Genomic DNA, 23,681 nt, shown 5'->3' on the forward strand with positions numbered 1-23,681 from the left:
CAGTACTGCCCCTCCGACAGAGCGGCGCTCCCTCAGTACTGCCCCTACCACAGTGCGGCATTCCCTCAGTACTGTCCCTCCGACAGTGCGGCGCTCCCTCGGTACTACCCCTCCGACAGTGCGGCGCTCCCTCAGTACCGCCCCTCCGACAGTGCGGTGCTCCCTCAGTACTACCCCTCCGACAGTGCGGCGCTCCCTCAGTACTGTTCCTCTGACAGTGCAGCGCTCCCTCAGTACCGCCCCTCCGACAGTGCTACACTCCCTCAGTACTGCCCCTCCGACAGTGTGGCGCTCCCTCAGTACTTCCCCTCCAACAGTGCGGCGCCCCCTCAGTACTGCCCCTCCGACAGTGCGGCGCTCCCTCAGTACCGCCCCTCCGACAGTGCGGCGCTCCCTCAGTACTGCCCCTCCGACAGTGCGGCGCTCCCTCATTACTACCCCTCCGACAGTGTGGCCCTCCCTCAGGCCCGCCCCTCCGACAGTGCGGCCCTCCCTCAGTACTGCCCCTCCGACAGTGCGGCGCTCCCTCAGTACTGCCCCTACTACAGTGCGGCGCTCCCTCAGTAGTGCCCCACCGACAGTGCGGCGCTCCATCAGTACCGCCCCTCCGACAGTGCGGCGCTCCCTCAGTACTGCCTCTCCGACAGTGCGGCGCTCCCACAGTACTGCCTCTCCGACAGTGCGGCGCTCCCTCAGTACCGCCCCTCCGACAGTGCAGCACTCCCTCAGTACCGCCCCTCCGACATTGCGGCCCTCCCTCAGTACTGACCCTCCGACAGTGCAGCACTCCCTCAGTACCGCCCCTCCGACATTGCGGCCCTCCCTCAGTACTGCACTAGAGTAACAGCATGAACCTGAATCCATGACCTTCTGACTCTAAGGGGAGAGTGCTACCCACTGCAGAGGGGCAAAAAAGATTTATCACGTTGATACCAGAACTGAGAGGTTATAACTATCAGGGAAGATTGAACAGGCCGGGGCTCTTTTCTCTAGAAAAGAGAAGGCTGAGGGGTGACTTAATGGAGGTCTTTAAAATTATGAAGGGGTTCGATAGGGTAAACGTAGAGAAGATGTTTCCACTTGTGGGCGAGACCAGAACTAGGGGCCATCAATATAAGATAGTCACTGATAAATCCAATAGGGAATTCAGGAGAAACTTCTTTACCCAGAGAGTGGTGAGAATGGGGAACTCGCTACCACAGGGAGTGGTTGAGGCGAAGAGCAGAGATACATTTAAGGGGAAGCTGGAGAAACACACGAGGGAGAAAGGAATAGAAGGATATGGTGCTAGGGTGAGAAGAAGAGGGGTGGGAGGAGGCTGGTGTTGATGGGGTGAGATGAAGAGGGGTGGGAGGAGGCTGGTGTTGACGGGGTGAGATGAAGAGGGGTGGGAGGAGGCTGGTGTTGATGGGGTGAGATGAAGAGGGGTGGGAGGAGGCTGGTGTTGACGGGGTGAGATGAAGAGGGGTGGGAGGAGGCTGGTGTTGATGGGGTGAGATGAAGAGGGGTGGGAGGAGGCTGGTGTTGACGGGGTGAGATGAAGAGGGGTGGGAGGAGGCTGGTGTTGATGGGGTGAGATGAAGAGGGGTGGGAGGAGGCTGGTGTTGATGGGGTGAGATGAAGAGGGGTGGGAGGAGGCTGGTGTGGAGCATAAACACCAGCACGGACCAGATGGGCCGAATGGCCTGTTTCTGGGCTGTAAATACTTTGTATCTCCTATTTGGTCGAGATCTGCACACTTGTTTCATTCCTGTCGCTCGAAGAGTTATCAGAATCAACAACAACAACAACCTGCAGTTATATGGCGCCTTTAACATAGAAAAACGTCCCAAGGCCCTTCAAAGGAGCGATTATAAGAAATAGGAGCAGGAGTCGGCCATTCAGCCCCTCGAGCCTGCTCCGCCATTCAGTACGATCACGGCTGATCTTCTACCTCAACTCCACTTTCCTGCCCGATCCCCATATCCCTTGATTCCCCTAGAGTCCAAAAATCAATTGATCTCTGTCTTGAATATACTCAACGACTGAGCCTCCACAGCCCTTTGGGGCAGAGAATTCCAAAGATTCACTGCCCTCTGAGTGAAGAAATTCCTCCTCATCTCCGTCCTAAATGGCCGAGCCCTTATCCTGAGACTGTGACCCCTAGTTCTAGACTCTCCAGCCAGGGGGAAACAGCCTCTCAGCATCTACCCTGTCAATCCCCCTCAGAATCTAATACGTTTCAATGAGATCACCTCTGATTCTTCTGCACTCCAGAGAATATAGGCCTCGTCTACTCAATCTCTCCTCATAGGACAATCCCTCCATCGCAGGAATCAATCTAGTGAACCTTCGTTGCATCGCCTACAGGGCAAGTATATCCTTCCTTAGATAAGGAGACCAGAACTGTGCGCAGTACTCCAGGTGTGGTCTCAGGAAAGCCAAAGAAGGTTATCAAACACCAATTTGACAGCGGGCCAGGTAAGGAGATATTAAGAGGTGAGCACAGGCTCGGTCAATGGGATGGGCTTTAAGGAGCATCTTAAAGGAGGAGGTGGAGAGAGGTGGAGGGAATCGGCCGCGGTACGAGAATGCTCCCAGGAGAGGCAATGACATCCCTGGAGAGGAAATTCAAGTTCTGACGAGGAATGTAATTGCTTGCAAAATGAATGTAAGTGACTGTTTCCAATGCTATTACAGGCTTATTCCTGCTGTTCTGATGGTTTAAAGCTGATATTGCTCTGTAATTGGCCTCTCATGTGAGAATAATGGCTATCTCTGTGATTACAAGCTGATAATCTAATCAAGGGGTCCAGATATTTAATTAACTGATTGAATCGTTTATAAGCATTGGCTGAACTGTGTTGTCAAACTGAACCTTTGCACAGTCTGTTAACACCACATTTCTCCCTTGGAGTGAGACCTAAGTGCAGCGTGGTGGGATGCAGGGGGGCGTGGCGGCTGAGGGTTTAATGCGGTCACCTCCAACTGTGAACACGGCCTCGCGCCGCACTGTCGGAGGAGCAGTACTGAGGGAGTGCCGCACTGTCGGAGGGGCGTACTGAGGGAGCGCCGCACTGTCGGAGGGGCAGTACTGAGGGAGCGCCGCACTGTCGGAGGGGCGGGTACTGAGGGAGCGCCGCACTGTCGGAGGGGCGGGTACTGAGGGAGCGCTGCACTGTCGGAGGGGCAGTGCTGAGGAGCGCCGCACTGTCAGAGGGGCAGTACTGAGGAGCGCCGCACTGTCGGAGGGGCAGTACTGAGGGAGCGCCGCACTGTCGGAGGGGCAGAACTGAGGGAGCGCCGCACTGTCGGAGGGGCAGTACTGAGGGAGCGCCGCACTGTCGGAGGGGCGGTACTGAGGGAGCGCCGCACTGTCGGAGGGGCGGTACTGAGGGAGCGCCGCACTGTCGGAGGGGCAGTACTGAGGTAGCGCCGCACTGTCAGAGCGGCAAGTACTGACGGAGAGCCGCACTGTCGGAGGGACAGTACTGATGGAGTGCTGCGCTGTCAGAGGGGCAGTACTGAGGGAGTGCCACACTGTCGGAGGGGCAGTACTGAGGGAGCGCCGCACTGTCGGAGGGTCAGTACTGAGGTAGCGCCGCACTGTCAGAGCGGCAGTACTGACGGAGAGCCGCACTGTCGGAGGGTCAGTACTGAGGGAGCAGCGCACTGACGGAGGGGCGATACTGAGGGAGCGCCGCATTGTCGGAGGGGCAGTACTGAGGGAGCGCCGCACTGTCGGAGGGTCAGTACTGAGGTAGCGCCACACTGTCGGAGCGGCAGTACTGACGGAGAGCCGCACTGTCGGAGGGGCAGGACTGAGGGAGCGCCGCACTGTCGGAGGGTCAGTATTGAGGGAGCGCCGCACTGTCGGGGGGCAGTACTGAGGGAGCGCCGCACTGTCGGAGGGGCAGTACTGAGGAGTGCCGCACTGTCGGAGGGTCAGTACTGAGGGAGCAGCGCACTGACGGAGGGGCGATACTGAGGGAGCGCCGCATTGTCGGAGGGGCAGTACTGAGGAGCGCCGCACTGTCGGAGGGTCAGTACTGAAGTAGCGCCACACTGTCGGAGCGGCAGTACTTGACGGAGAGCCGCACTGTCGGAGGGGCAGGACTGAGGGAGCGCCGCACTGTCGGAGGGGCAGGACTGAGGGAGCGCCGCACTGTCGGAGGGGCAGGACTGAGGGAGCGCCGCACTGTCGGAGGGGCAGTACTGAGGGAGCGCTGCACTGTCGGAGGGGGCAGTACTGAGGGAGCGCCGCACTGTCGGAGGGGCAGTGGCTGAGGGAGCGCTGCACTGTCGGAGGGGCAGGACTGAGGGAGCGCCGCACTGTCGGAGGGGCAGTACTGAGGGAGCGCCGCACTGTCGGAGCGGCAGTACTGACGGAGAGCCGCACTGTCGGAGGGGCAGGACTGAGGGAGCGCCGCACTGTCGGGAGGGGCAGTACTGCGGGGCCGCACCATTGGAGCGGCAGTACTGAGGAGCGCTGCACCGTCGGAGGTGCTTTCTTTCAGATGAGTCGTTGAACCGAGGCCCGTCTGCCCTCTCAGGTGGACGTAAAAGATCCCACGGCCACTATTTCGAAGAAGAGCAGGGGAGTTATCCCCGGTGTCCTGGGGCCAATATTTATCACTTAATTGACATCACTAAAACAAACGATTTGATCATTATCACATTGCTGTTTGTGGGAGCTTGCTGTGCGCAAATTGGCTGCTGCATTTCCTACATTACAACAGTGACCACACTTCAAAAAGTACTTCATTGGCTGTGAGGCGCTTTGGGACGTCCTGAGGTGGTGAAAGGCGCGGGAGTAATAAGCACCGTGTCCAGTTCGCAGGGTGAGGTGATGTTTCGGAGTTGACATCAGACCCTCTGAATCTCTGCAAACGATTCTCTTGCAAGGATTCTCCGTTGCATCTGACGCAATGGAGTCGCAGTTTGCGTTTCCTTCAGCACATGGCGCTGTCGGTAACAGTGTTAAGGCAGCTGCTTGCTGTCTAGTGTGTTAGACGCTTGGCATCTGCCCAACCATGTACATGAAGCTTCAGGGAAATCAGGTTGCAGGCGCATTGAGTAAAAGAGGCACTCGATACAATTTCAAATGATCCTTCCTCTGAAAATCTTCACCAGCTTTCAAGTTTCATTCTTCTGTGGTCACCGTCCGCACTGTCAGTCCGGAATATTAAATCTCACGGTGACCTTGGGAGGCAAAGGCATCATCGGCACACTCACTCTCACACTCACTCTCACACTCACTCACACTCACTCACACACTCACTCACACTCACTCACACACTCACACACACTCTCACACACTCTCACACTCACTCACACACTCACACTCACACACTCACCTCACACACACTCACACTCACTCTCACACTCACAACTCACACACTCACTCCACACTCACTCTCACTCTCACACTCACTCACACTCACTCACTCACTCTCACACTCACTCCACACTCACACCACTCACACACTCACTCACCTCACTCACACTCACACTCACACACTCACACACACTCACACACACACTATCACACTCACTCACACTCACTCACACACTCTCTCACACTCACTCACACACCTCACACACTCTCACACTCACTCTCACACTCACTCTCACACTCTCCACTCACTCACACACTCACTCACACTCACACACTCTCACACCTCACACTCACTCTCCACACTCTCACACTCTCACACTCACTCTCACACTCACTCACACTCACCTCTCACACTCACTCTCTCACTCACACTCACACACTCTCACACTCACTCACTCACTCTCACACTCACTCACACTCTCACACACACTCTCACACTCTCACACTCACTCTCACACTCACTCTCCACACTCTCACACTCACACTCACTCTCACACTCACTCACTCTCTCACACTCACTCACTCTCACACTCACACACTCACTCTCACACTCACTCACTCACTCTCACACTCACTCACACTCTCACACTCTCACACTCACTCTCACACTCACTCTCACACTCACTCTCACACTCACTCTCACTCAATCACACTCACTCTCACTCAATCACACTCACTCACACACTCACACACTCACTCTCACACTCACTCTCACTCAATCACACTCACTCTCACTCACACACTCTCACACACACACTCACTCACTCTCACACTCAACTCACTCACTCACTCTCACACTCACTCACACTCACTCACACACTCACTCACACTCACTCACACTCACTCTCACACTCACTCTCACACTCACTCACACACTCACTCACTCTCACACTCAGTCTCACACTCTCACACTCACTCACTCACACACTCACTCACACACTCTCACACTCTCACTCACACACTCTCACACTCACTCACACACTCACACTCTCACACTCTCACACTCTCACACTCTCACTCACACACTCTCACACTCACTCTCACACTCTCACACTCACTCTCACACTCACTCACACACTCACACATTCTCACACTCACTCACACACTCTCACACTCACTCTCACACTCTCACACTCTCTCACACTCACTCACACACTCTCACACTCACTCACACTCACTCACACTCACTCACACTCACTCACACTCACTCTCACACTCACTCACACACTCACACATTCTCACACTCACTCACACACTCTCACACTCACTCTCACACTCTCACACTCTCTCACACTCACTCACACACTCTCACACTCACTCACACTCACTCACACTCACTCACACTCACTCTCACACTCACTCTCACACTCACTCTCACACTCTCTCTCACTCACACTCACACTCTCACACACACTCACACTCTCACACTCACTCTCTCACTCTCACACTCACTCACACTCACACTCTCACACTCACTCTCACACTCTCACACTCTCACACTCACTCTCACACTCACTCACACTCACTCACACTCACTCTCACACTCACTCTCTCACACTCTCACACTCACTCACACTCACACTCTCACACACACTCACACTCTCACACTCACTCTCTCACTCTCACACTCACTCACACTCACACTCTCACACTCACTCTCACACTCTCACACTCACACTCACTCTCACACTCACTCTCACACTCTCACACTCACTCACACACTCTCACACTCACTCTCACACTCTCACACTCACTCTCACACTCACTCACTCACTCTCACACTCTCACACTCACTCTCACACTCACTCTCACACTCTCACACTCACTCTCACACTCACTCACACACTCTCTCACACTCACTCACACACTCTCACACTCACTCTCACACTCTCACACTCACTCTCACACTTTCTCACACTCACTCTCACACTCACTCTCACACTCTCACACTCAATCACACACTCTCACATTCACTCTCACACTCACTCACACACTCTCACACTCACTCACACTCACACACTCTCACACTCACTCACACACTCTCACACTCAATCACACACTCTCACACTCACTCACACACTCTCACACTCACTCTCACACTCACTCACACTCTCACACTCACTCACACACTCTCACACTCACTCTCACACTCTCACACTCACTCTCACACTCTCACACTCACTCACACACTCTCACACTCACTCACACACTCTCACACTCACTCTCACACTCTCACACTCACTCACACACTCTCACACTCACTCTCACACTCTCACACTCACTCACACACTCTCACACTCAATCACACACTCTCACACACACACACTCACACACTCACTCACACACTCTCACACTCACTCTCACACTCAATCACACACTCTCACATTCACTCTCACACTCTCACACTCACTCACACACTCTCACACTCACTCTCACACTCTCACACTCAATCACACACTCTCACACTCAATCACACACTCTCACACACACACTCACACTCTCACACTCAATCACACACTCTCACATTCACTCTCACACTCTCACACTCACTCACACACTCTCACACTCAATCACACACTCTCACACTCAATCACACACTCTCACACACACACTCACACACACACACTCACACACACACACTCACTCTCACACTCACTCTCACACTCAATCACACACTCTCACATTCACACTCAGTCACTGTCACTCTCACACACACACACTCACGCTCCGTCAGTACTGCCCCTCCGTCAGTGCGGTGCTCCCTCAGTACCGCCGCTCCGACAGTGCGGTGCTCCCTCAGTACTGCCCCTCCGACAGTGCGGCGCTCCCTCAATACCGCCCCTCCGACAGTGCGGCGCTCCCTCAGTACTGCCCCTCCGACAGTGCGGCAGTCCCTCAGTGCAGCCCCTCCGACAGTGCTGCGCTCCCTCAGTACTGCCCCTCTGACAGTGCGGCGCTCCCTCAGTACTGCCCCTCCGACAGTGCGGCAGTCCCTCAGTGCAGCCCCTCCGACAGTGCGGCGCTCCCTCAGTACTGCCCCTCCGACAGTGCGGCGCTCCCTCAGTACTGTCTCTCCGACAGTGGGGCATTCCCTCAGTACTGCCCCTCCGACAGTGCAGCGCTCCCTCAGTACTGCTCCTCCGACATTGCGGCACTCCCTCAGTACTGCCCATCTGCCAGTGCAGCGCTCCCTCAGTACTGCACCTCCGACAGTGCGGCGCTCCCTCAGTACTGCCCCTCCGACAGTGCAGCGCTCCCTCAGTGCTGCCCCTCCGACAGTGCGGCGCTCCCTCAGTACTGCCCCTCCAACAGTGGGGCACTCCCTCAGTACTGCCCCTCCGACAGTGCGGCGCTTCCTCAGTACTGCCCTGGGATGGCAGGAATGATGTATGAGTAGAGATTGGGTCGATTGGGCTTATACTCGCTGGAGTTTAGAAGAATGAGAGGGGATCTCATTGAAACTTATAAAATTCTAACAGGACTGGACAGACTAGATGCAGGAAGGATGTTCCCGATGGTGGGGGAGTCCAGAACCAGGGGTCACAGTCTAAGGATAAGGGGTAAGCCATTTAGGACTGAGATGAGGAGGAATTTCTTCACCCAGAGAGCGGTGAACCTGTGGAATTCTCTACCACAGAAGGCCGTAGAGGCCAGTTCATTAAATATATTCAAGAAGGAGTTGGATATATTTCTTAAGGCTAAAGGGATCAAGGGATATGGGGAGAAGGCAGGGACAGGGTACTGAATTTGGATGATCAGCCATGATCTCATTGAATGGCGGAACAGGCTCGAGGGGCCGAATGGCCTACTCCTGCTCCTATCATCTATGTTTCTATGTAATCCACCCAATCTCTCTTCATCCGTCGTTCCTGCCATCCCAGGTATCAGTCTGGTGAATCTTCGCTGCACTCCCTCCATGGCAAGAACATCCTTCCTCAGATAAGGCGACCAAAACTGCACACAATACTCAAGGTGTGGTCTCACCAAGGCCCTGTACAACTGCAGCAAGACATCCTTGTTCCTGTACTCGAACCCTCTCGCTACGAAGGCCAACATACCATTTGCCGCCTTAACCGCCTGCTGCACCTGCATTCTTACCTTCAGCGACTGGTGCACAAGGACACCCAGGTCTCGTTGCACTTCCCCTTCTCCCAATCTATTGCCATTCAGATAATAACCTGCCTTCCTGTTTTTGCCACCAAAGTGGATAACTTCGCATTTATCCATATTATATTGCATCTGACTTGCATCTGCCCAATCACCCAACCTGTCCAAATCGTACTGGAGTTTCCCGGCATCCTCCTCACAGCACACACTCCCAGGAGGCGACAAAGCCAATATGAGGAGGAAACAGGTAAACAAAGTAATACTGGGAGCAATCGCTTTTAAAATACAGGCAGCTTTAAATATTTAATTAAAGATTATTCTGGAGCTCAGTGACCTTTAAAGTGTTACGCAGAGGAAATTAAATTATTAACGTGAAGAGCTCGCTCTTAGAGTGCACTGGACGATGGGATGCTAATTGGTTTATTCCAAAATTGATTTATTTGTTAATAAATCTAATTATTATATGAGTGTCAGGCTATGAGTGTGTGCCTCAATAGACTGCGGCCACGTGTTGATTGGTTGTATGATAGCGTTAGACATGATGGCTTCTTAAAAGCCATCTGTGTCCCTGCACCAGGATTTTGACGGTATTGATATTACGGGGATTTTCCCACAGTTACTGAGGGGCGGCGGGGAGGGGTAACATCACAAACACCCCACAACCCCACACCACCCAGCGATTCCGTGGGACAATACACCTCCTTGATATGGATCCATCCAGCCCCACATCTGATCCCCTCCACTACCTCCACAGGGAGTGCCGCACTGTTGAAGGGGCAGTACTGAGGGAGCTCCGCACTGTTGGAGGGGCAGTACTGAGGGAGCGCCGCACTGTCGGAGGGGCAGTACTGAGGGAGCCCTGCACTGTCAGAGGGGCAGTACTGAAGGAGCGCCGCACTGTCGGAGGGGCAGTACTGACGGAGCCCTGCACTGTCAGAGGGGCAGTACTGAAGGAGCGCCGCACTGTCGGAGGGGCAGTACTGAGGGAGCCCTGCACTGTCGGAGGGGCAGTACTGAAGGAGCGCCGCATTGTCGGAGAGGCAGTACTGAGGGAGTTCCGCACTGTCGGAGGGGCAGTACTGAGGGAGCTCCGCACTGTCGGAGGGGCAGTACTGAGGGAGCGCCGCACTGTCGGAGGGGCAGTGCTGAGGGAGAGCCGCACTGTCGGAGGGGCAGTACTGAGAGAGAGCTGCACTGTCGGATGGGCAGTACTGAGGGAGCACCACACTGTCGAAGGGACGATGCTGAGGGAACGCCACACTATCGGAGGGGCAGTACTGAGGGAGCGCCGCACAGTTGGAGGGGCAGTACTGAGGGAGCACCGCACTGTCGGAGGGGCAGTACTGAGGGAGCGCCGCACTGTCGGAGAGGCAGTACTGAGGGAGTGCCCCACTGTCGGAGGGGCAGTACTGAGGGAGCACCACACTGTCAGAGGGGCAGTACTGAGGGAGCGCCGCACTGTCAGAGGGGCGGTTCTGAGGGAGCGCTGCACTGTCAGAGGGGCAGTACTGAGGGAGTGCCGCACTGTCGTAGGGGCAGTACTGAGGGAGCACTGCACTGTCAGAGGGGCAGTACTGAGGGAGTGCCGCACTGTCGGAGGGGCAGTACTGAGGGAGTGCCGCATTGTCGGAGGGGCAGTACTGAGGGAGCACTGCACTGTCAGAGGGGCAGTACTGAGGGAGCACTGCACTGTCAGAGGGGCAGTACTGAGGGAGTGCCGCACTGTCGGAGGGGCAGTACTGAGGGAGTGCCGCATTGTCGGAGGGGCAGTACTGAGGGAGTGCCGCACTGTCGGAGGGGCAGTACTGAGGGAGTGCTGCATTTTCGGAGGGGCAGGACTCAGGGAGCGCTGCACTGCCGGATGGGCAGTACTGAGGCAGCGCTGCACTGTCTGAGGGGCAGTAATGAGGGAGCGCCGCACTGTCGGAGGGGCGGTACTGAGGAAGCGCCGCACTGTCGGAGGGTCAGTACAGAGGGAGCGCTGCACTGTCGGAGGGGCAGTACTGAGGGAGCATCGCACTGTCGGAGGGGCAGTACGGAGGGAGCGCTGCACTGTCGGAGGGGCAGCACTGAGGGAGCGCCCCACTGTCGGAGGGGCAGTACTGAGGGAGCGCCACACTGTCGGAGGGGCAGTACTGAGGGAGCGCCGCACTGTCAGAGGGGCAGTACTGAGGGAGCGCCCCACTGTCGGAGGGGCAGTACTGAGGGAGCGCCGCACTGTCCGAGGGGCAGTACTGAGGGAGCGCCGCACTGTCAGAGGGGCGGTACTGAGGGAGTGCAGCGCTGTCCGAGGGGCAGTACTGAGGGAGCGCCGCACTGTCTGAGGGGCAGTACTGAGGGAGCGCCGCACTGTCGGAGGGGCAGTACTGAAGGAGCGCCGCACTGTCGGAGGGGCAGTACTGAGGGAGTGCCGCACTCTCGAAGGGGCAGTACTGAGGGAGCGCCGCACTGTCGGCGGGGCAGTACTAAAGGAGCGCCGCACTGTCGGAGGGGCGGTACTGAGGGAGCGCCGCACTGTCGGAGGGGCTGTACTGAGGGAGCGCCGCACTGTCGGAGGGGCAGTATTGAGGGAGCGCCGTACTGTCGGAGGGGCAGTATTGAGGGAGCGCCGCACTGTCGGAAGGGCAGTACTGAGGGAGCGCCGCACTTTCGGAGGGGCAGTACTGAGGGAGCGCCGCACTGTCGGAGGGGCAGTATTGAGGGAGCGCCGCACTGTCGGAGGGGCAGTACTGAGGGAGTGCCGCACTGTCGGAGGGGCAGTACTGAGGGAGCGCCGCACTGTCGGAGGGGCAGTACTGAGGGAGTGCCGTACTGTCGGAGGGGCAGTACTGAGGGAGCGCCGCACTGTCGAAGGGGCAGCACTGAGGGAGCGCCGCACTGTCGGCGGGGCAGTACTGAAGGAGCGCCGCACTGTCGGAGGGGCGGTACTGAGGGAGCGCCGCACTGTCGGAGGGGCAGTACTGAGGGAGCGCCGCACTGTCGGAGGGGCAGTATTGAGGGAGCGCCGCACTGTCGGAGGGGCAGTACTGAGGGAGTGCCGCACTGTGGGAGGGTCAGTACTGAGGGAGCGCCGCACTGTCGGAGGGGCAGTACTGAGGGAGCGCCGCACTGTCGGAGGGTCAGTACTGAGGGAGCGCCGCACTGTCGGAGGGGCAGTACTGAGGGAGTGCCGTACTGAGGGAGTGCCGCACTGTCGGAGGGGCGGTACTGAGGGAGCGCCGCACTGTCGGAGGGGCAGTATTGAGGGAGCGCCGCACTGTCGGAGGGGCAGTACTGAGGGAGTGCCGCACTGTGGGAGGGTCAGTACTGAGGGAGCGCCGCACTGTCGGAGGGGCAGTACTGAGGGAGCGCCGCACTGTCGGAGGGTCAGTACTGAGGGAGCGCCGCACTGTCGGAGGGGCAGTACTGAGGGAGTGCCGTACTGAGGGAGTGCTGCACTGTCGGAGGGGCGGTACTGAGGGAGCCCTTCACATCCGGAGGTGCCGTCTTTCGGATGAAATGTTAAACTGAGGCTACATCTGCTCTCTCAGGTAGATGTAAAAGATCCCATGGTCACTATTTTGAAGAACAGCAGAGGCAGCTTTTACTTGAAGGGGATAATTTTGCAGGGATGTGTGGAAAGGGCAGGAGGGAGTGGGATTAATTGGAGAGCTCTCCAGCACAGGCACGATGGGCCGAATGGCCTCCTTCTGTGCTGTATTGTTCCGAGATTGATTCTCCGATGAAGAGGGAAGACATAATGGAAAATAGAATACATAAGGCGCTTAAGAAGGCATAAGGGAGACTTTCCTTTGTTAGCCGAGGCATAGAATATAAGAGCAGGGAGGTTATGCTTGAATTGTATAAAACACTAGTTAGGCCACAGCTCGAGGACTGTGTACAGTTCTGGTCACCACATTACAGGAAAGATGTGATTGCACTGGAGAGGGTACAGAGGAGATTTACCAGGATGTTGCCAGGACTGGGGAATTTTAGCTATGAGGAAAGATTGGAGAGGCTGGGGTTGTTTTCTCTGGAACAGAGGAGGCTGAGGGGAGATTTAATTGAGGTGTATAAAATGATGAGGGGCTTAGATAGAGTGGATAGGAAGGACCGATTTCCCCGAGCAGAGAGGTCAATAACCAGGGGGCAGAGATTGAAAGTAATTGGTGGAAGGATTAGAGGGGAGTTGAGGAGAACTTTTTTCACCCAGAGGGTGGTGGGGGTCTGGAACTCACTGCCTGAAAGGGTGGGAGAGGCAGAAACCCTCATCACATTTAAAAAGTTCTTGGATATGCCCTTGAAGTGCCGTAACCTGCAGGGCCATGGACCGAGAGCTGGAAAGTGGGATTAGACTGGATCGCTCATTGGGCCAGCACAGACACGGTGGGCCGAATGGCCTCCTTCTGTGCTGTAATTTCTATGATTTTATGGAGAGACGACAATGAAAGGGGAACAGCAGTGGATCCGAGGATGGTGTATCTACAGGATGCCCGTAGGGGTAACGATGGCATCGTGGTTATGCTGATCAGCTGGCAATCCAGAGGCCTGGATTGATAACACAACTGTCAGTCCAAAGCCCACCGCCGCCGTTTGAGAATCTGAATTAAGTTGCGGACAAAATCTGGCAACAGAAGGAAGTCACGCTGGCAAGCATCACACAGTCCGCAACCCACATCCTCCACCTCAGCAGAAGTTAAAAAGGAAAGCTGCACAGTTAGCGAAACTGCACCCTGACGCACTTAAGCCTAAAGCGTCCTGGGAATGAGCAACTTGGAACCGTTTCATTATTTCTAGCCGCAGTACAAATCCACAAGCCATTTCGAAGTAAAATAAAGGCAGATGAACCTTTATCAGATTAAACCAATCCCTTGTCGGAGAAACGATTTGCGCTGGTTGGGGAGTCTCAGACTAGGGGATATAAGGACATCAGAAATAGGAGCAGGAGTCGGCCATTCGGCCCCTCGAGCCCGCTCCGCCAGACGGCCCCTCGAGCCTGCTCCCCGATTCGGCCCCTCGAGCCTGCTCCCCGATTCGGCCCCTCGAGCCCGCTCTGCCATACGGCCCCTCGAGCCCACTCCGCCATACAGCCCCTCGAGCCGGCTCTGCCATACGGCCCCTCGAGCCTGCTCCCCGATACGGCCCCTCGAGCCCGCTCTGCCATACGGCCCCTCGAGCCCACTCCGCCATACGGCCCCTCGAGCCCGCTCCGCCATACGGCCCCTCGAGCCCACTCCGCCATACGGCCACTCGAGCCCGCTCCGCCATACGGCCCCTCGAGCCCGCTCCGCCATACGGCCCCTCGAGCCCGCTCTGCCATACGGCCCCTCGAGCCTGCTCCCCAATTCGGCCCCTCGAGCCCGCTCTGCCATACGGCCCCTCGAGCCCACTCCACCATACGGCCCCTCGAGCCTGCTCTGCCATACGGCCCCTCGAGCCCGCTCTGCCATACGGCCCCTCGAGCCCGCTCCGCCAGACGGCCCCTCGAGCCCGCTCCCCAATTCGGCCCCTCGAGCACACTCCGCCATACGGCCCCTCGAGCCCGCTCCGCCATACGGCCCCTCGAGCCTGCTCCCCGATTCAGCCCCTCGAGCCCACTCCGCCATACGGCCCCTCGAGCCTGCTCCCCGATTCGGCCCCTCGAGCCCACTCCGCCATACGGCCCCTCGAGCCCACTCCGCCAGACGGCCCCTCGAGCCTGCTCCCCAATTTGGCCCCTCGAGCCCACTCCGCCATACGGCCCCTCGAGCCTGCTCCCCGATTCGGCCCCTCGAGCCCACTCCGCCATACGGCCCCTCGAGCCCACTCCGCCATACGGCCCCTCGAGCCCACTCCGCCATACGACCCCTCGAGCCCACTCCGCCATACGGCCCCTCGAGCCCACTCCGCCATACGGCCCCTCGAGCCCACTCCGCCATACGGCCCCTCGAGCCCACTCCGCCATACGACCCCTCGAGCCCGCTCTGCCATACGGCCCCTCGAGCCCGCTCCGCCAGACGGCCCCTCGAGCCTGCTCCCCGATACGGCCCCTCGAGCCCGCTCTGCCATACGGCCCCTCGAGCCCACTCCGCCATACGGCCCCTCGAGCCCACTCCGCCATACGGCCCCTCGAGCCCACTCCGCCATACGGCCCCTCGAGCCCGCTCTGCCATACGGCCCCTCGAGCCCGCTCCGCCATACGGCCCCTCGAGCCCACTCCGCCATACGGCCCCTCGAGCCCACTCCGCCATACGGCCCCTCGAGCCTGCTCCGCCATACGGCCCCTCGAGTCTGCTCCGCCATACGGCCCCTCGAGCCTGCTCCCCGATACGGCCCCTCGAGTCTGCTCCGCCATAAGGCCCCTCGAGCCTGTTCCCCGATACGGCCCCTCGAGCCCGCTCCGCCATACGGCCCCTCGAGTCTGCTCCGCCATACGGCCCCTCGAGCCTGCTCCCCGATTCGGCCCCTCGAGCCCACTCCGCCATTCGGCCCCTCGAGCCTGCTCCGCCATACGGCCCCTCGAGCCCACTCCGCCATACGGCCCCTCGAGCCTGCTCCGCCATACGGCCCCTCGAGCCTGCTCCCCGATACGGCCCCTTGAGCCCGCTCCGCCATACGGCCCCTCGAGCCCGCTCCGCCATTCGGCCCCTCGAGCCTGCTCCCCGATACGGCCCCTCGAGCCCACTCCGCCATTCGGCCCCTCGAGCCCGCTCTGCCATACGGCCCCTCGAGCCTGCTCCGCCATTCGGCCCCTCGAGCCCGCTCCGCCATTCGGCCCCTCGAGCCCACTCCGCCATACGGCCCCTCGAGCCCGCTCCGCCATTCGGCCCCTCGAGCCCACTCTGCCATACGGCCCCTCGAGCCTGCTCCGCCACACGGCCCCTCGAGCCTGCTCCGCCATACGGCCCCTCGAGCCCGCTCCGCCATTCGGCCCCTCGAGCCCGCTCCGCCATTCGGCCCCTCGAGCCTGCTCCGCCATTCGGCCCCTCGAGCCCGCTCCGCCATTCGGCCCCTCGAGCCCGCCCCGCCATACGGCCCCTCGAGCCTGCTCCGCCATTCGGCCCCTCGAGCCTGTTCCGCCATTCGGCCCCTCGAGCCTGCTCCGCCATACGGCCCCTCGAGCCTGCTCCGCCATTCGGCCCCTCGAGCCCGCTCTGCCATACAGCCCCTCGAGCCTGCTCCCCGATTCGGCCCCTCGAGCCTGCTCCGCCATACGGCCCCTCGAGCCCACTCCGCCATACGGCCCCTCGAGCCTGCTCCGCCATTCGGCCCCTCGAGCCCGCTCCGCCATACGGCCCCTCGAGCCTGCTCCCCGATTCGGCCCCTCGAGCCCGCTCCGCCATTCGGCCCCTCGAGCCTGCTCCGCCATTCGGCCCCTCGAGCCTGCTCCGCCATACGGCCCCTCGAGCCTGCTCCGCCATTCGGCCCCTCGAGCCTGCTCCGCCATACGGCCCCTCGAGCCCACTCCGCCATACGGCCCCTCGAGCCCGCTCCGCCATACAGCCCCTCGAGCCTGCTCCGCCATTCGGCCCCTCGAGCCTGCTCCGCCATACGGCCCCTCGAGCCTGCTCCGCCATTCGGCCCCTCGAGCCTGCTCCGCCATTCGGCCCCTCGAGCCTGCTCCGCCATTCGGCCCCTCGAGCCCGCTCTGCCATACAGCCCCTCGAGCCTGCTCCGCCATACGGCCCCTCGAGCCTGCTCCGCCATTCGGCCCCTCGTGCCTGCTCCACCACATGGCCCCTCGAGCCCGCTCCACCACACGGCCCCTCGAGCCTGCTCCGCCACACGGCCCCTCGAGCCTGCTCCGCCATTCGGCCCCTCGAGCTTGCTCCGCAGTTCAATGAGATCATGGCTGATCTTCGATCTCAACTCCACTTTCCCGCCCCATCCCCATATCCCTCGATTCCCTTAATATTCAAAAACCTATCGAACTTAGCCTTGAATATACTCAACGACTGAGTCTCCACAGCTCGCTGGGGCAGAGAATTCCAAAGATTCACCCCCGTCTGAGTGAAGAAATTCCTCCTCATCTCAGTCCAAAATGAGTGAGCCCTTATTCTGAGACTGTGACCCCTGGTTCTAAAAATTAGAGCCAGACCTTTCAGGAGTGAAGTTAGGAAACACTTCGACACACAAAGGGTGGGAGAAGTTCGGAACTCTCTTCCACAAACGGCAATTGATGCCGGGCCAATTGTTAATTTCAAATCTGATATTGATCGATTTCTGTTAACCAAAGGGATATTAGGCAAAGTCGGGTAGATGGAGTTAGGTTGCAGATCAGCCATGATCTCATTGAATGGCGGAACAGACTCGAGGGGCTGAATGGGCCTCCTCCTGTTCCTGTGTAACAGACTCGAGGGGCTGAATGGCCTCCTCCTGTTCCTATAGTAACAGGCTCGAGGGGCTGAATGGGCCTCCTCCTGTTCCTGTGTAACAGGCTCGAGGGGCTGAATGGCCTCCTCCTGTTCCTATAGTAACAGGCTCGAGGGGCTGAATGGGCCTCCTCCTGTTCCTGTGTAACAGTCTCGAGGAGGCTGAATGGGCCTCCTCCTGTTCCTGTGTAACGGGCTCGAGGGGCTGAATAGAAACATAGAAGATAGGAGCAGGAGTAGGCCATTCGGCCCCTCGAGCCTGCTCCGCCATTCGATGAGATCATGGCTGATCATCCAAACTCAGTACCCTGTCCCTGCTTTCTCCCCATATCCCTTGATACCTTTAGCTCTAAGAAATATATCTAACTCCTTCTTGAATATATTTAAAGACTTGGCCTCAACCGCCTTCTGTGGTAGAGAATTCCACAGGTTCACCACTCTCTGGGTGAAGAAATTCTTCCTCATTTCTGTCCTAAATGGCTTACCCCTTATCCTTAGACTATGACCCCTGGTTCTGGACTCTCCGACCATCGGGAACATCCTTCCTGCATCTAGTCTGTCCAGTCCTGTCAGAATTTTATAAGTTTCGATGAGATCCCCTCTCATTCTTCTAAACTCCTGCGAGTATAAGCCCAATCGACCCAATCTCTCCTCATACGTCATTCCTGCCATCCCAGGGATCAGCCTTGTGAATCTTCGCTGAACTCCTTCCATGGCAAGAACATCCTTCCTCAGATAAGGTGACCAAAACTGCACACAGTACTCAAGGTGTGGTCTCACCAAGGCCCTGTACAACTGCAGCAAGACATCCTTGCTCCTGTACTCGAATCCTCTCACTATGAAGGCCAACATACCATTTGCCTTCTTCACTGCCTGCTGCACCTGCATACTTACCTTCAGCGACTGGTGCACAAGGACACCCAGGTCTCGTTGCACTTCCCCTTCTCCCAATCTATTGCCATTCAAATAATAGTCGGCCTTTCTGTTTTTGACACCAAAGTGGATAACCTCACATTTATCCATGTTATATTGCATCTGCCACGCTTCTGTCCAATCACCCAACCTGTCCAAATCATCCTGGAGTTTCTCGGTATCCTCCTCGCAGCACACACGCCCACCCAGCTTTGTGTCATCTGCACACTTGGAGATATTACATCTAGTTCCCTTATCTAGATCATTAATGTATATTGTGAATAGCTGGGGTCCAAGGACCGATCCCTGCGGTACCCCACTAGTCACTGCCTGCCACTCGGAAAAAGACCCATTAATTCCTACTCTCTGCTTTCTGTCCACCAACCAGTTCTCTATCCAAGTCAGTACCTTGCCCCCAATCCCATGTGCCTTAACTTTACACGCTAATCTCTTATGCAAGACCTTATCAAAAGCCTTTTGAAAGTCCAAATACACCACGTCTATTGGTTTTCCCTTATCTATTTTCCCAGTTACATCCTCAAAAAATTCCAGTAGATTAGTCAAGCACGATTTACCTTTTGTAAATTCGTGTTGACTTTGTCCGATCCTGTCACTGTTTTCCAAGTGCTCAGCTATTACATCCTTTATAATGGACTCTAGCATTTTCCCCACTACCGATGTCAGGCTTACCGGTCTGTAATTCCCCGCTTTCTCTCTACCACCCTTTTTGAATAGTGGGGTAACATTAGCTACCCTCCAATCCATGGGTACAGTTCCAGAGTCCAGCGAATTTTGGAAGATGATCAGCAATGCATCTACTATTTCTAGGGCCACTTCCTTAAGTACCCTAGGATGTAGATTATCAGGCCCTGGGGATTTATCGGCCTTCAATCCCATCAATTTCCCTAACACCATTTCCCTACAAATACTGATTTCTTTCAGTTCCTCCCTCTCATCAGACCCTATGTTCTCCAACATCTCTGGGAGGTTATTTGTGTCCTCCTTTGTGAAGACAGAACCAAAATATGCATTTAATTGGTCTGCCATTTCTTTGTTCCCCATTATAATTTCCCCTGCTTCTGACTGCAAGGGACCTACACTTGATTTCACAAATCTTTTTCTCTTCACACATCTATAAAAGCTCTTACAGTCAGTTTTTATGTTCCCTGAAAGCTTACTTTCATATTCTATTTTCCCTTTCTTAATTAATCCCTTTGTCCTCCTTTGTTGAATCCTAAACTGCTCCCAATCCTCAGGGTTACCGCTTTTTCTGGCCAATTTATATGCCCTCTCCTTGGATCTTATGCTATCCCTAATTTCCCTTGTTAGCCATGGTTGAGTCACCCTTTTTGTTTTATTCTTATCCCAAACTGGGATGAACAACTTCTGTAGTTCATCCATGCTGTCTTTGAATGTTTGCCATTGCCTATCCACCGTCAACCCTTTGAGTGACATTCCCCAATCAATCCTACCGAATTCGCGCCTCATACCATCGTAGTTTCCTTTATTTAAATTCAGGACCCTAGTCTCCGAGTCAACTACTTCACTCTCCATCCTAATGAAGAATTCTATCATATTATGATCGCTCTGACCCAAGGGGCCTCGTACAACAAGATTGCTAATTAATCCTCTCTCATTACATAATACCCAGTCTAAGATGGCCTGATCTCTAGTTGGTTCCTCGACATATTGTTCCAGAAAACCATCCCGTAAACATTCTAGGAATTCCTCCTCCACAGTATTTTTACTAATTTGGTTAGCCCAATCTATATGTAGATTAAAGTCACCCATGCTCTTACTGCATGCTTCTCTAATTTCCCTTTTAATGCCATCCCCAACCTCCGTATTACTGTTTGGAGGTCTATAGACCACTCCCACTAACGTTTTCTGCCCCTTGATATTTCTCAGTTCTACCCATACAGATTCCGCATCATCAGAGTTAATATCCTTCCTTTCAATTGTGTTAATCCCCTCTTTAACCAGCAATGCTACCCCACCTCCCTTTCTTTTTTGCCTGTCTTTCCTGAATATCGAATACCCCTGGATGTTGAGTTCCCAGCCTTGGCCACCCTGGAGCCATGTTTCTGTAATCCCGATCAAATCATATTCGTTTACCTCTATTTGCGCAGCTAATTCATCCACCTTGTTCCGAATGCTCCTTGTATTAAGACACAAAGCCTTCAGGCTTGTTTTTTTAATGCTCTCAGACCTATATGAATTATTATTTACTGTGACCATGTTTGATTTAAACCGTTGAGTTCTTTGCCTTCTAATTTTGTTTTTCTCCTTCCTGTCTTTTGCTTTTTTCCTTGTTTCCCTTTCCTCTGTCTCCCTGCTCAGGTTCCCAACCCCCTGCCACTTTAGTTTAAACACTCCCCCACAGCACTAGCAAACACTCCCCCTAGGACATCGGTTCCAGCCCTGTCCAGGTGCAAACCGTCCCGTTTGTACTGGTCCCACCACTCCCAGAACTGGTTCCAATGTCCAAGGAATTTGAATCCCTCCCCCTTGCACCATTCCTCTAGCCACGTATTCATTTGAAATATCCTCCTCCTGTTCCTGTGTAACAGGTTCGAGGGACTGAATGGGCCTCCTCCTGTTCCTGTGTAACAGGCTCGAGGGGCTGAATGGGCCTCCTCCTGTTCCTGTGTAACAGGCTCGAGGGGCTGAATGGGCCGCCTCCTGTTCCTGTGTAACAGGCTCGAGGGGCTGAATGGGCCTCCTCCTGTTCCTGTGTAACAGTCTCGAGGGGCTGAATGGGCCTCCTCCTGTTCCTGTGTAACAGGCTCGAGGGGCTGAATGGGCCTCCTCCTGTTCCTGTGTAACAGGCTCGAGGGACTGAATGGGCCTCCTCCTGTTCCTGTGTAACAGGCTCGAGAGGCTGAATGGGCCTCCTCCTGTTCCTGTGTAACAGGCTCGAGGGGCTGAATGGGCCTCCTCCTGTTCCTGTGTTAGAGACTCAAGGTGGCTGAATGGACCTCCTCCTCCCACTTACCGAGCACCGTTACCACAGCGACCTGGTGATGGGTGTCCTCGGTGTAGAGTTGACAGTAATAGCCGCCTTCATCCTCCACTCTAATGTCCGACAGGGCAATCTGAAGTTGCTTGTGCGTGAATGACACAAGTTGGAAGCGTTCATCTTTCAGGGCTGAGTGGGAGGAGAGAGAGAGAAAGACGTCAGGTGTTGCGTCTGATCAGAACACCAAATCCCCGGCCCTTTACTCCTGGGCTACACTAACAGCCCATTCCTCCGGTTTGAGATCTTCCGACAGTGTCAGACCGCATCTGAGTTGAGGGTCAGTACTGAGGGAGCGCTGCACTGTCGGAGGGTCAGTACTGAGGGAGCACCGCATTGTCGGAGGGGCAGTACTGAGGGAGCGCCGCAGTGTCAGAGGGGCAGTACTGAGGGAGCGCCGCACTGTCAGAGGGGCAGTACTGAGGGAGCACCGCACTCTCGGAGGGGCAGTACTGAGGGAGCGCCGCACTGTCGGAGGGGCAGTACTGAGGAAGTGCCGCACTGTCGGAGGGGCGGTACTGAGGGAGTGCCGTACCGTTGGAGGGGCAGTACTGAGGGAGCGCCGCAATGTCGGAGGGACAGTACTGAGGGAGTGGCGCACTGTCGGAGGGGCAATACTGAGGGAGCGCTGCGCTGTTGGAGGGGCAGTACTGAGGGAGCGCCGCACTGTCGGAGGGCAGTACTGAGGGAGTGCCGCACTGTCGGAGGGGCAGTACTGAGGGAGCGCCGCACTGTCAGAGGGGCAGTACTGAGAGAGTGCCGCACTGTCAGAGGGGTAGTACTGAGGGAGCGCCGCACTGTCAGAGAGGCAGTACTGAGGGAGCGCCGTACTGTCGGAGGGGCAGTACTGAGGGAGCGCCGCACTGTCGGAGGGTCTGTACTGAGTGCCGCACTGTCGGAGGGGCAGTGCTGAGTGAGCGCTGCACTGTCAGAGGGGCAGTACTGAGGGAGCGCCGCACTGTCAGAGGAGCAGTACTGAGGGAGCATTGCACTGTCGGAGGGGCAGTACTGAGAGAGCGCCGCACTGTCAGAGGGGCAGTACTGAGAGAGCACCGCACTGTCGGAGGGCAGTACTGAGGGAGCGCCGCACTGTCGGAGGGGCAGTACTGAGGGAGCGCCGCACTGTCGGAGGGGCAGTGCTGAGGGAGCGCCGCACTGTCGGAGGGGCAGTACTGAGGGTGCGCCGCACTGTCGGAGGGGCAGTACTGAGGGAGCTCCGCACTGTCGGAGGGGCAGTACTGAGGGAGCGCCGCACTGTCAGAGGGGCAGTACTGAGGGAGCGCCGCACTGTCAGAGGGGCAGTACTGAGGGAGCACCGCACTCTCGGAGGGGCAGTACTGAGGGAGCTCCGCACTGTCGGAGGGGCAGTACTGAGGGAGCGCCGCACTGTCAGAGGGGCAGTACTGAGGGAGCGCCGCACTGTCAGAGGGGCAGTACTGAGGGAGCACCGCACTCTCGGAGGGGCAGTACTGAGGGAGCGCAGCACTGTGGGAGGGGCAGTACTGAGGGAGTGCCGCACTGTCGGAAGGGCGGTACTGAGGGAGTGCCGTACCGTTGGAGGGGCAGTACTGAGGGAGCGCCGCACTGTCGGAGGGGCAGTACTGAGGGAGCGCCGCATTGTCGGAGGGGCAGTACTGAGGGAGCGTCGCACTGTCGGAGGGGCAGTACTGAGGGAGCGCCGCACTGTCGGAGGGGCAGTACTGAGGGAGCGCCGCATTGTCGGAGGGGCAGTACTGAGGGAGCGTCGCACTGTCGGAGGGGCAGTACTGAGGGAGAGCCGCACTGTCGGAGGGGCAGTACTGAGGAAGTGCTGCACTGTCAGAGGAGCCGTCTTTCAGATAAGATGTTAAACCGAGGCCCCATCTGCTCTCTCAAGTGGACATAAAACATCCCATGGCCATTATGTAGAAGAGCAGGGGAGGGGCGGGGGGGGAGTTCT

At 56.8% G+C, this 23,681-nt stretch overlaps 1 protein-coding gene across 2 annotated transcripts in view; it reads right to left on the reverse strand.

Moving 5' to 3' along the window:
* cadm4 (cell adhesion molecule 4) overlaps positions 1–23,681 on the reverse strand; it is a 378,687-nt gene that overhangs the window by 171,452 nt on the left and 183,554 nt on the right. For both annotated transcript variants that reach the window (XM_086004004.1, XM_086004006.1), the window contains exon 3: positions 21,722–21,874. In XM_086004004.1, the coding sequence (XP_085860130.1) occupies positions 21,722–21,874 (153 nt within the window). The remainder of the gene's footprint in view (positions 1–21,721; positions 21,875–23,681) is intronic.

Source organism: Somniosus microcephalus, chromosome 12 (genome assembly GCF_052327205.1).
Source record: "Somniosus microcephalus isolate GS21.2 chromosome 12, FLI_Smic_1.0, whole genome shotgun sequence".
In the NCBI taxonomy this organism is placed as follows: Eukaryota; Metazoa; Chordata; class Chondrichthyes; order Squaliformes; family Somniosidae; genus Somniosus; species Somniosus microcephalus.